Source organism: Leuciscus leuciscus (genome assembly GCF_965113295.1).
Source record: "Leuciscus leuciscus genome assembly, chromosome: 24".
In the NCBI taxonomy this organism is placed as follows: Eukaryota; Metazoa; Chordata; class Actinopteri; order Cypriniformes; family Leuciscidae; genus Leuciscus; species Leuciscus leuciscus.
This window is the reverse complement of record NC_138723.1, coordinates 20,141,255-20,155,208: the sequence shown is the minus strand read 5'-3', so window position 1 is coordinate 20,155,208 and position 13,954 is coordinate 20,141,255. Positions and strand designations below refer to the sequence as shown.

The following is a 13,954-nucleotide window of genomic DNA, read 5'->3' as shown; positions in this document are numbered from 1 at the left end:
AACATTTTTGTTAACTGAAATAAACTAGAAATATTAGACAAACTTAAACAAAAAGAAAATGATAAATGTTTCCTTGGCAAGTTGAATCACTAAATTACTAACTGGAAATAAAAAATAAAATTTAAAAAACTGGTAAAATAAATAAATAGGATAGGCTATTTACAAATATTGATATCAAAAGCACATAAAAAATTAAATAAAAAGCGAATTGAAAATATTAATAAAAACTATAAACGTGAAAATACTCATTTGTTGTGACAATATTTTTTTTACAAAAGATAAACAGTCCCACAGTAGGATTGTATTGCTTGGAACTATTTATTTCTGGAAATGCTTACTGTTATGTTTAATTTAAGCATCATAATGTTCATAAATAATAAAGTGTATTTTTGGTCTGTAGAAGTAATACAAAGATTTCAGCTTTAAGACCTCCTGTAAAGTTCCTCAAATCGCTATGTTTTTGTAACCTAAATAACTATAACCTAAAAGGCAAAGTTAGGCTTTATAAAAATCTCTAGCTGCCAAACAAGGACTAAAAATAAAACCTCATGATTTCCTGCAAGGATTTTTTTTTATAACCCATTCATGGCCACTGGAAAATACAGCTATCTTATTTCAATGGTGAATATTTTTAGCTGACTTGAGATGTTATTAAACACCTTCCATATCATGCGTAGACAACTTACTGGATTCTGTCCTTAATTCATGTTGCCATTTCAGAATGTTTACTCAGATTTCCAACTCCTCAATCTCAATCTTCACAATCATCGAAATCTTTGTTTATACTAAGTTCCACTTAAAAGCTGTACAGTGTGTTCAATTTAATGTTATTGGGCATGAATGGGTTAAACAGCCTTCCAGTGAGCTCTAAACTTCGTGAAGGTCTGTATGCATCTGAAATAGCAGTGTTTGTGACAGTCCAGTACGCACTCTTGAGCATGGCTGCACAGGCAGGGCTGTTCAGGGCCGGAGAGTATTAATAACCTGGGAAATGACAGAGGCAAGAAAAACCACATAGCCGGGTGCATTTGAAGTGGATTGGTGCCACTGGGCTGATGAGCATGTTAGGGAATTCAGTAAACCTGCAGGCCATCTCCACCCTCTCTCTCTGCTTTTACCCCAGCACAGCAGGCTCAAAAGGTCCTCTCGGGCTCTTTTAATTATCCAGTAACCCAGCCCAGTACAGCCTCTCATTTTGCTCAGACCTCCTCCAGTATTTAAGATCCACGCCAGCATCCCTCTCCTCTCCAGTCTCAGGACCAGTTTACCGTTGGATTGATCCACATTCCTCTACTGGACAAGAACTCATAAGGTACTGTAAGAGCAACTGTACACAAATAAGGGCTTTTCACACTTCATTTTTTTAAAACCCAGGTCATTCTAAAGCATTAATACTGAGTTAGAAATTAATCAGGTTTCACACTGTACATTTAACAGGTTAATGTTCTTATTTGCATATTATGTTTCACATTTCACAAGTCGTGTCTGTATCATTGATAGGTCGAAAAAGTGACGCTACCCGTTTAACGTTCGTATTCGAGACATCGGTGTCATTTGCGCTAATACAGCACGTGACTTGTTTAAATAACTGCGTGTCTCGCTCTTGTTGCGTTTATATTCCTGTAAGTAGCCTACCATAACATTTTTCTACTGAATAGACCTTTCGGACCACAAAAATAAAAATACAACTCTTCTTCACTCAAATTAACTTGTGTTCCGTTAGTTTTTTCCCCCCCTCAAACGATCAACCACGAAATAAGGCACGTGACATTTTTTGTGACTACAAAGCTCATCACTATTTACTGAGTTAGGCTACACGCTATTTCCGCTTATGATTGGTTGTTTATTGCTATTTTTCTTATCCCAGGACTAAAAACGGCGCTTAACCTGGGTTAAAACGTGTTTAAAAAGTCGACAACGCTGGGTTGTGCGCTAACAGCCCAATCTAATAATCGTTAACACTTGTGTGTTAAAGTGGCAGTGCATCAAAGGTTTTGGTTAATAAGAACTAGGATAGCTGCTAACGAATTTAATGGAAGACATAATTACTGTTTAATGGAATAATTTCATGGAAGGCTTAATTTGATACATTATCATGCAAGTAGGCTAAGGCTCATCATGTGTTCTTGTATCACATTTGCTATTAAACCACATCATCAAAGTCAAAGTGCGTCTTGATAACTTAAGTTGTCCCTTATGCATTAATATTGATGTTAATAGACTTGTTTTGTGTCAATATGAATGAAAGCACATTAAACCAAGAAATTGCTTACCAGAAATATCCTTTTGATTTTCTGTTGTCGTCCACAGTTGGCAGGATGTCTATAGCCAACACGGCCGCCCAAGCGATGCTCTCTGATGCCCTGCTGAGGGATAATAATGGGGACAGTCGCATCCGACACCTGGAGCTGGATTTGCCATTGGATAAAGTCATCAAGTTCATTTCTGTGGGCCTGCCGCTCCTTCTGGTGTCCATGGCTTTTGCCAGAGAGATTTCTATTGGTTAGCAGCTCTTTTTCTCTCCCTAGTGTTCCGTGCGCAAATCACAGGACATCAGAGCGACACTGGCACTGCAGTAATTTCCCAGACCCTTGAGTTAATTGACTGACCATTAGCTTGAGGGCTGGGCTGATGGAACTCTGGATGTAATTAGTGTTCATCTGAGGTGACAGCGCTATCTGCACTGCTCGGGAAGGGAAACTGGTGAAATATGAGAATTAAGCATCTGCTAATGATTATTATCAATTTATATGACATTGCAAACCAACTGGAATTGCTTTCAGGGGAGATATCTTTAGTGACTTGAACGGTATGGGTGCCAATTGCTGGCTGTAAATGCCACCAACTTGAGTTTTCCTGCCAACAGTGCTTTGGAGAGAACTGTCTGTTTTGTGTAGGCAGTTGACTTTGAGGTTGCAATCAGTTCCTCTGGAGCTGGTCTGCAATCAGCTCACACAGATGTTAATTGGCATGAGGATGATTAAGAGAGACGCGTAGAGATGACAAGGGCCTGTAATTACAGTCAGTCTGCTCTTTCCCAGCTCTCTATTTCAGACTAACGAGAAGATATGCTAATTAAACTGAGACGTGCAAGGCAAGCAGACTGATTCTCTCTGGCTCTGAACGTGGTCTGACAACACTCAGGTTATTTGGTTAGGATACATCAACACAAACTTTACAGTCGAAAGAAAATTACATCACATGCCGGTTGCAAAAAAGAATGCAGGAATATATATATACACAAAAGTCAAAAGTTTTGGACAGTAATATTGTGAAATATTATATATAAAAAAAAAATCTATGTGAATATATAGTAAAGTGTAATTTATTCCTGTGATCAAAGCTGAATTTTCAGCTTCATTACTCCAGTCTTCAGTGTCACATGATCCTTCAGAAATCACTCCTAATATGCTGATTTGATGCTCAGGAAACATTTCTTATTATTATCAATGTTGAAAACAGTTATTTACATTTTATTTCAGGATTTTTTAATGGATAGAAAGTTCAATAGAACAGCATTTATCTGAAATAGAAAGCTTTTGAAACATTAAACGCTACCGTTCAAAAGTTTGGGGGCAGTAAGAATTTGTATTACATTTTTTGGGGGAAATAAAAGAAATCAATACTTTTATTCATCAAAGATGAATTAAATTATTCAAAAGTTAAAGTAAAGACATTTATAATGTTACAAAAGATTCTATTTAAAATAAATTCTTTTGAACTTTCTATTCATCAAAGAATCCTGTTTTCAACATTGATAATAATAATGAATGTTTTTGGAGCATCATATCCACATATTAGAATGATTTCTGAAGGATCATGTGACACTGAACACTGGAGTAATGATGCTGAAAATTCAGCTTTGATCACAGGAATAAATTACATTTTAGAATATATTAAAATAGAAAACAGTTATTTGAAATTGTCATAATATTTATCTATTTATTTTTTACATTTTTTTTTTATATTTAATCAAATAAATGCAGCCTTGGTGAGCAGAAAAGACTTCTTTTAAAAACATAAAAAATCTTACCGATCCAAAACTTTTGAATGGCAGTGTATATCTACATAAATAGATTAAGATTGGAACTTTTAGGAAACTCAGATGTCTATTAATATCTCTCCTGGTTTGAAGAACTTTGGTATCATATAATTTGCAGAGATGTTCTGTGGAGCTCAGTTATCCATAATAGCCGTGGCCCGTGGGTGTGGGGCATGTTGTGTTCAGTCAGTAAATTGGAGGTTGACTGTAGGTTTTGGAGAGTGACACAGATGTTTAAGTGGTCCATATAAAGTAGGCCTCCTCTCAGTAGCTGGGTCACACCCTCTCACCCAGGCAGCAAAACTCCCCGCAGAAGGGTGTTTCCTGGCAGCCTCGGTGGTTTCACCATCTGTGTCCCTGGACAAGATCTAGCATTATAACAGACATGCCACCCAGCTCTTGCCCAGCCTCTCCACTTACACAGCAACAAGTGATGCTTCTGTAGAACACTGTCATTTATATCTCAGCATGTTCATTTCTCTGTTTTCCCTCCCAGGCCCACAGATTAGCTGCTTTCCTCCCAACAACTTCACAGTAAAGCAGGCAGCATATGTGGATACGTACTGCTGGGACTCTCTCATGCACCATGAGTTTGACACAGATGGGAACTTTGAAGAACGTTCACTGTGGGTGCATAAAGTGAGTAAAAACATTCCGAAAGTACATCACAAATGAGACCTCTTTAATATCTTAGTACATCACAAATGAGACCTCTTTAGTACATCACAAATGAGACCCACAAACGTCATATAAAATTCAGAGCAAATAGAAACATTTTCTCAAGTCTCTTGCTTTTTCTCCAAGAGACGAGTGATTTTATATGGAGTTACAGAAGATATCTCATTGTCTCAAACAAAAGCACTGATTTTCCTAAATGTACTTTATAGATCTGATATTTACTTGTCAACAATTTTATTTTGTGTCCATTCTATTATAAATTTGAGAGAATTTATTTTTTAATAAATAAATGCATTATTTTTCTTAAAGGTGCATTAAGCAACTTTTTCATGTTAAAAATACCCGTTTTCTAACCCATACATGCTTAAACAATTGCCTGATGGGCTGAATGAGCCCTTCTCTGATCACTGAGATTGTCTCTATAATCCTGTAAAGTAAAATAAATAAGAGGGATTCGGGCCGGAATTTTAGACTGGGCGTGACGTCATGCGCGTTCACGGCACGCTCACCTGGCTGTCTGGCAGGTTTGTGTATTCGCCGCCATTCTCCGTAGAAGATGGATTCTAAGAGACCGGCGTGTAGTTCATTTCAAACACCAACGCAAACTCCACGTAAGATAAAAAAAAAAGAAAACTTTTGTCCGTGAGCGTGCACACTTCTGGCTGCAGTTTCGCTTGCCGCCAGAGGGGGCATAGTTCTGCAAAAACTCAGAGACTTGCGCAATGCACCTTTAAATAAGTAAATAAAATGCATAAGTACAATAAGTAAATACATATTATTATTACAAATAAATTAATGGATGACAGACAGACAGACAGACATATAGATAGATAGACACATAGACAGACAGGCAGATTTTAGATAGATAGATAGATAGATAGATAGATAGATACTACTGTACTCAATTGTTCTCTTGCTTGTGCAGATGTTTCCATACTCCTTATTGGTCATGGCCATGATGATGTACCTGCCAGCTGTGATCTGGCGGTATCTAGCCGTGCCCAGTCTGATCTCTGACCTGTTTTTCATCATCGACGAACTGGACAAGTCTTACAACCGCTCTGTCCGCCTGGCCCAGAGCATCCTGGACCTAAAAGAACAATCAGAAAACCCACTGCAGTTTCAGGCTGAGCTTGAGAGGTAATGCACAGCAAGTGTGCAATTTCCACTTTTTTTTTTTTGTGCTGTTGTTGGTGTTTCCAAACATGAAACCAAAAAATCATTTTATTTTTGTCTTTTTAGAGCCAAGCGCAAGCGGTACTTTGAGTATCCCCTGCTGGAGAGATACATGCAGTGCAAGCATGGCTCCTACTTCCTGGTCAGCATGCTCTTCCTGCGAGGCTTCCTGCTCCTGACCTTCATGTCCGCCTCGTGCCTGTACCTAATCTACTTCCACCTCTCCGCCTTTCTGCAAGACGAATTCAGTTGCTACGTGCGCACCGGCCTCCTCCGTGACCAGCCCTGGGTGCCTGAGCTAGTTCAGTGTAAAATGACTGGCCTACTTGTGTTCCAGGTCATTAGTGTAGCTAACGGTGCCGTGTATGTGCTGCTAGCTCCTATTGTTCTCTTTAGCCTGCTGCGTTTGTTCTGCTGGGACACAACCTTCCTCTCCCTTTACGAGGTGCTGCCCGGATTGGGGCTCATGAGCGGTCAGAAACTGGGCTGCCCACTGAACGATCTCAACGTGCTGCTCCTCTTTCTACGCGCCAACGTAGCTCATCTGCACTCGTACGGCCGCCTGAGGGCTGTGTGCTCCCTCGCGCCTCCTCGGTTAAAGGGGTCTAAGGGTGGGCTGACAGAGGAGCAGGCGGAGGAGGTGGCGGAGGCCAGAGAGGAGCTCGAGGAGGAGATGAGAGAGGCCAGAGAGGAGGGAAAGCTCAATCTTGTAGACATCATGACTGTGCTGGGAGCAGCCAGAGGAAACGCAGTGAACTGTCCAGAGCAGCGCCCTCTTGTGGAACAAGACATGACGCTTGGTACAGTCACTCTCATCTATATCCTTAAACGCATCGTGCTCGTTGGCATTTTCGTGGCTGTCATATGGGACGTTCAGAAATTCATCAAAGTGACATAAATATGTTATATAGGATGTTGGACACCGAACATTTGCGTGTCTACGAACATCATTATATTTTGTGTGAACTGAAGATAATGTGGTAAAAAAAAATGACACAATGTGACATTTCTTGAAAATATATAGTATATTTTGATTTAAAATCAGTGAAAAAAAGTCCATCTGGGCCTAATACATACCACTTTCTTGAAAGTCTATTACAAAAATTGTACTTATGAAACTATTTTATTCGTTCTAAAGGAGGCTTTAATGAAAAACGTCTCGGTTACGTATGTAACCCTCGTTCCCTGAGTAGGGAACGGAGACGTTACGTCGGATGACGACGAATGGGGTTTCGCTTAGAAATCCTATCATCTTCGAGTATTAAAACACGAGCCAATGGCAAAGAAATGCCATGGGTCTGCGGAATTTGCATAGCGTAACTCCGCCCCACCCTGGGGGTATATAAGGAAGTACGCTGCAACATGCAGATATGTCTTCGCTGAGGAGCCGAGACTGAACTCAGGCGTTCCAGCGGTACAGCGGAAGTGGCAGGGAGACGTAACGTCTCCGTTCCCTACTCAGGGAACGAGGGTTACATACGTAACCGAGACGTTCCCTTTCGTTGTCACTCCGAGTTACGTCGGATGACGACGAATGGGGTTCCCGTATAATCACGCCACCTCTCGACTGTCTTCCAGTGCCCTGCGTAAGTCTGAGCTCCCTGTCGTGAGACTAGCACGGACGAAGGAGTCCTACTTAACACAGGAATACCAAGGTACACTGGGAAGCATATCCAGTGGAAATATGCAATCATGCCCAACCCGAAGGGGGGGACTTGGAATACACATATGACCCCGAAGGGCTGCATACGGAGTAACACTGGGGTGTCCAGCCGCAGGTGGAATATTTCAACCCCAGGGGTGGCAAGGCGGCTTGCCAAGGGAAAGACACATGCTCAAAGAGGCTTACAGTGGAATACACATGTGGGGGTCGCCCGAAGGGAACCATGCACATGGTGGCACCTAGCCAAGCGCGAAAGCTGCCCGTGGCATAACTCTGGCGATGACATCGTTAGTGCTGGAGGAGACTCAGGGCTTATGAGGCTCACCTGAGGAATAATCGCACGTATCCCATCCGAGGAGAGGAATGGCGAGCAAGCGAAGACACCTGAGCAGAATCTATTACCGGCTAGTTGAAGCGAGTACATGAGAAGAAACTGGCTCTACTCGGAGATTGTAAAATCTCGCAAATGTGTTAGGTGTCGCCCAGCCTGCAGCTCTGCAGATGTCTGTTAGCGAGGCGCCATGCGCTAGAGCCCAAGAGGATGCCACACTCCGAGTGGAGTGGGCCGTCACACCAAGGGGGCACGGTCGACCTTGCTGCTGGTAAGCCAAAGCAATGGCGTCCACTATCCAGTGAGACAACCTTTGTTTGGAGAGAGCCTTTCCCTTCAGCTTCCCACCATGACAGACAAAGAGCTGGTCTGAGGTCCTGAAACACTGCGTTCTGTCTACGTAAGCACGAAGGGCGCGTACTGGACAGAGCAGTGCCAAGGCTGGGTCTGCCTCCTCCAAGGGCAGCGCTTGCAGGTTCACTACCTGATCGAAAGGGTGTGGTAGGAACCTTGGGCACATATCCAAGCCGGGGTCTCAGGATCACGTGAGAGTTAGCCGGCCCGAATTCCAGGCACGCTTCATCAACCGAAAATGCCTGCAGGTCCCCTACCCTCTTGATGGAGGCCAATGCAACCAGGAGCGCTGTCTTCATTGACAGGAACTTAAGCTCCACTGATTGCAAAGGCTCAAATGGAGCCCTCTGCAGGGCAGTCAGAACCACTGCGAGGTCCCAAGAGGGTACGAGGGGAGGGCGAGGAGGATTTAGTCTCCTCGCTCCCCTCAGGAACCTGATGATCAGGTCATGCTTCCCCAGAGACTTACCTTCAACTGCATCGTGATGTGCGGCAATGGCGGCAACATACACTTTCAGGGTGGAGGGAGACAGCCTTCGCTCCAACCCTTCTTGCAGGAAGGAAAGCACGACACTGATCGGGCATTTCGTGGGTTCTTGCTGTTTAGAAGAACACCAGTTGACGAAGAGGTTCCACTTCAACGCATAGACATGTCTCGTGGACGATGCTCTAGCGGAAGTGATGGTAGCCACCACCGCTGGTGGTAGGGTACTCAAACCTGCCTCGTCCCGTCCAGAAGCCACACGTGGAGGTTCCAAAGACCGGGACGAGGGTGCCAAAGGGTGCCCCGTCCCTGAGAAAGGAGGTCCTTCCTCAGAGGAATTGGCCAGGGAGGTGCTGTCGCAAGGAGTATGAGTTCTGAGAACCAGGTGTGGCTGGGCCAGTATGGGGCAACCAATATAACCTGCTCCTTGTCCTCCCTGATCTTGCGCAGGGTCCGCGCAAGAAGGCTCACTGGGGGAAACGCATACTTGCGTAGGCCCCTCGGCCAGCTGTGCGCCAGTGCATCCGTGCCGAGCGTGCCCTCGGTCAGGGAATAAAACAGGTCGCAATGGGACGAGTCGTGGGAGGCAAACAGGTCTACCTGTGCGTCGCCGAACTGATCCCAAATCAGCTGAACCGACCGGGGATGGAGACGCCATTCTCCAGCGAGAGGCTGAACTCGAGACAGCTCGTCGGCCGCCTGGTTCAGGTGTCCCGGGATATAAATGGCTCGAAGCGACCTCAGATGCTTCTGACTCCATATAAGGAGGTGGCGGGCGAGTTGCGACATACGGCGGGAGCGTAGACCACCTTGATGGTTGATGTACGCTACTGTTGCGGTATTGTCTGATCGGACTAGTACGTGCTGACCCCTGAGCAACGCATGGAAACGGTGCAGGGCGAGACGTACAGCCAGCAACTCGAGGCAATTGACATGCCAAAGGCGCTGGGGTCCTGTCCAGGAGCCCGCGGCAGCATGACCATTGCACATGGCGCCCCAGCCCGTGGTGGAGGCATCTGTTGTGACAACAACATGCCGAGAAACTCGTTCTAAGGGCACTCCGGCCCGTAGAAAGCTGAGGTTCGACCACGGGGTGAAGGTCTGACGGCAGGCCGGAGTCACTGGGACCCGGAGCTTGCCGTGTTGCCATGCCCACCTCGGGACTCGATCGCGAAGCCAAAGCTGAAGCGGTCTCATATGAAGCAATCCGAGCGGCGTTACTGCGGCTGCGGATGCCATATGCCCCAGGAGCCTCTGAAAAAGTTTCAGTGGGACCGCACTCTTGCCCTCGAACTGGCGAAGACAAGTCAGCAGTGACTGCGCGCGCTCGCTCGTAAGCTGCGCGCACATGGCGACCGAGTCGATTTCCATACCGAGAAAAGAGATCCTCTGCACTGGGCAGAGTTTGCTCTTCTCCCAGTTGACCCGAAGGCCCAGACGAGCTAGGTGCCGGAGCACAAGATCCCTGTGTTCGCAAACCTGGTCTCGAGAGTGAGCTAGGATCAGCCAGTCGTCGAGATAGTTCAGGATGCGAACCCCGTGTTCCCGGAGGGGAACAAGGGCTGCCTCGACGACCTTCGTAAAGACGCGAGGAGACAGGGCTAGCCCGAAAGGGAGAACCGCGTACTGGTATGCCCGCCCCTCGAAAGCAAACCGTAGAAACGGTCTGTGTCGAGGTAAAATGGAGACATGGAAGTAGGCGTCCTTCAGGTCGATCGCTGCAAACCAATCCTGTGGCCGCACACACTCGAAAATGCGTTTGGCCGTGAGCATCTTGAACGGCAGCCTGTGGAGGGAGCGGTTCAGGACGCGCAGGTCCAGGATCGGTCGTAACCCACCCGATTTCTTCGGAACAATGAAGTAAGGGCTGTAGAAGCCGGACCTCATTTCGGCTGGAGGGACAATCTCGATCGCACCCTTCGCCAGTAGGGTGGCGACCTCCGCTCTCATGACAGGGGCATTGCCACCGACCATAGTGAAGCGGACTCCGCTGTAGCGGGGAGGAGATCGCGCGAACTGAATCGCGTAGCCGAGCCTGATGGTTCTCGCGACCCAGCGGGACAATCTGGGAAGCTCTAGCCAGGCTTCCAGAAAGTGCACCAGCGGGGTCATACGAACCACAGACGTTCCGTCGGGGGTGCAGCGAGGCGGAATGACCGGCCCAGGCGTGGGTGGCATAGCGGCCCAGTGCGGGGGCACGGTCATAAGCCGCGTCCTGCCAGAGGAGGCCAGGGGAGGACCAGCGTCCCACAGGGGCGTGCTCTGGCAGGGGTCTGGCGACAGAGGGGGACGAGAGGAGCGTGGCCCGTGGGCGGCGCGTGCTCTCATCCGCACACTCCGTGTGCTCAGAGATGGGGTAGTGAGTTCTTTCTTTAACCATTTTAGGGTGCTGCCCGTCGTGGGACGAGCAGCGGGAATGGGAAAACCAAGGATTCTCCCCCGGCCCTCCACCGGGGGAAGGAGCGGCCCTGCAACCGGCTCCTGAACAGAACTCAACGCCATCTCTGAGCAGCCCGTCTCAGGAGCGCCGCTTAGCCTGGCGTTTAGCGGGGCACGGGGCGGGAGAGGGCTGTGGCGCCTTCCTACGGCTTCCTCTCCGACGCGACCCGGAAGCAGCGGACTGCTGGGGCCGATCGGGAGGGGGGGGAACCGTAGGAGGGCGCCCTCGGCGGCGAGCGGGCTGAGGCACCTGTGCCGACGGCTGCGCCGCCGGAGCAGCGGGCCGCCGGGGCAGGACGTGTTTTAAAGCCTCAGTCTGCTTCTGGGCAGTCGAGAACTGCTGGGCGAAGTCCTCGACTGCACCGCCGAACAGGCCAGCCTGGGATATGGGGGTGTCGAGGAACCGGGTCCGCTCGGCCTCCCGCATATCAGCCAGGTTTAGCCATAGGTGTCGCTCCTGGACCACCGAAGTGGCCATCACCTGACCCAGCGAGCGTGCGGTCACCTTCGTCGCTCGGAGAGCAAGGTCGGTGGCGGCACGCAACTCATCAAAGAGTGCTGGGTCAGACCTCCCCTCGTGCATGTCACGCAACATCTGGGCCTGGTAGACCTGCAGAGTCGCCATGGCATGCAGTGAGGAGGCCGCCAGCCCCGCAGCTCTGTAGGCCTTCGCCACAAGGGTGGAGGAGAACCTACAGGCCTTGGAGGGGTGCTTTGGGTCCCCGCGGGAAGAAGCACTCTGAGGACACAACTGCATCGCAACAGAGCGTTCAACCTGGGGAACCCCAGTGTACCCTTTGGCGGCCGCCTGATCAAGGGGAGGCAAGGCGGAGGCGGTCGCCGAGCGATCACGGGAAGACAATGGTGCCTTCCAGGACCTCGTGACCTCCTCATGCACATCCGGGAAAAAAGGCATTGGGGTTGGCCGCCGACGCGGATCAGCAGCCGCACCCAAAAACCAATCGTCCAGCCGCGAACGAACCGGCCCAGGTGGCGGGGACCACTCAAGACCGATCGCCGCGGCTGCCCGGGAAAGCATGGCCGTCATCTCGGGATCAGACTCGGACAATGCTGGGACACCCGAGGGTGGCAGCACAGCCGAATCCTCACTTCCCGAGGACTCCTGCCCACCTTGTGATGCAGCGATCGACATTGAGTCTTCCTCTGGAGCGCCGAATGAAACTCGCGGCAAGTCAGAGGACTGTACAGCGGTTTCCACGCGGACACTCGCGGGTTGCACGGGAACAGAGGGAAGTGTGGAGCGTGGAATAGTCGGCGCTTTGTTCCACACTGTAACCCTCAGATCACCCTGGCCGCCAGCCGAAGTACCAGCCCTCTCGGGACCAGTAGATCGGGGTGCGGATGAGGGGACTCTCACATTAAGATCATTGAGTCTCGATCTCAACCGTGCGATGGGCATGTTCCCGCAGTGGGAACATGACTCATCCACAAACGCTGCCTTGGCGTGATCGACACCCAGACACACAAGACAGCGATTGTGCCCATCAGAGTCAGATACAAATAGACCGCAACCAGAAGTGCACGGGCGAGGCATCTTTAAAAAGACGTGCCGCGTGCAATGCTCTTTTGTGAAAGGAGATTTCTCCGCAGAGTGTTGAAGCGACCAGGGAGAGAACACACAAACTCTGGCAAATCACTGCACAGATCAGCAGGGAATGTGCACTCGCTGGAACTCGCTGTCACACCAACACCTGGAGAGAGGCTCGTCTCGAAGAGATAAAGAGATGAACTCAGGATTTGGCTGTGGAGTGAAGTAGATCAACTTGGCTCCGAAGCGAAAACATATCTGCATGTTGCAGCGTACTTCCTTATATACCCCCAGGGTGGGGCGGAGTTACGCTATGCAAATTCCGCAGACCCATGGCATTTCTTTGCCATTGGCTCGTGTTTTAATACTCGAAGATGATAGGATTTCTAAGCGAAACCCCATTCGTCGTCATCCGACGTAACTCGGAGTGACAACGAAAGGGAACTAAAGTTTTAGCATCCGCATTATGCACTTTATTTTAGACAAAAGATGTTTGGCACTTAACATCCCAAAATTGATGCCCCTAACAGCACTCTCTGTCTCTTTACAGAGCCTAACCACCAGGGGTACCATGAGTTGAAGGAGACTACAACATGTTGTTTTGCCTAAAGCACCAGCAATGGACTGAACCAGCACTGTCATATTCGAGCCCCTGTAGAACAGCTAAACCTTGCAAGAACTAAAACAGTGCAAGAACATCCAATAGTTACAGCTCCTCTTTTGTAGTCCATTAATATAATCCCTATGGATCTCTTAAACAAATCACCTCAGGAATAAAAACCCAAAGTCTGTATTGACAATTTGAAAAGCCTCCAATAGCTAGCCTTCATAAACTTGATTGTTATATCTTTATTTATTCTTTTCATTCTGATTATCTGATGTGAGTGCATTCTATACTTCTCTGAAAACTGGATTCTTTACTTGACTTTTTGTTTTCTTTTGTAAGTAGGTGAAATAAAAATTGTTTATATTTGTGTTTTCTTTGTTAATTTCTACATTATACACATACACAGATGTATAGACCAACATTCAAAAGTTTGATTTTTATTCAGCAGGGAAAAAATTTATCATGGTTTACACTAAAAAATTGCACTACTGGTAATCAACTGTTTTCAACATTGATAATAATATGACTGCTGAAAATGCAGCATTCCCTTTACAAAATAAATTACATTTTGAAAAATATTCAAATAGAAAACAGTTATTTTATATTGTAATTATATTTCACAATATCGCTG

General features: G+C 47.3%; 1 protein-coding gene across 1 annotated transcript; it reads left to right on the top strand.

Moving 5' to 3' along the window:
• The first annotated feature begins 327 nt into the window (after window positions 1-327).
• Window positions 328-13,686, top strand: LOC309489472 (pannexin-3-like). The gene is made up of 6 exons (XM_082158271.1): window positions 328-1,312; window positions 2,311-2,502; window positions 4,539-4,681; window positions 5,646-5,860; window positions 5,963-6,696; window positions 13,267-13,686. Exons 2-6 carry the CDS (start codon window positions 2,319-2,321, stop codon window positions 13,323-13,325), a joined length of 1,335 nt encoding a protein of 444 aa, XP_082014397.1. The 5' UTR covers window positions 328-1,312; window positions 2,311-2,318; the 3' UTR covers window positions 13,326-13,686.
• The last annotated feature ends 268 nt before the right edge of the window (window positions 13,687-13,954 follow it).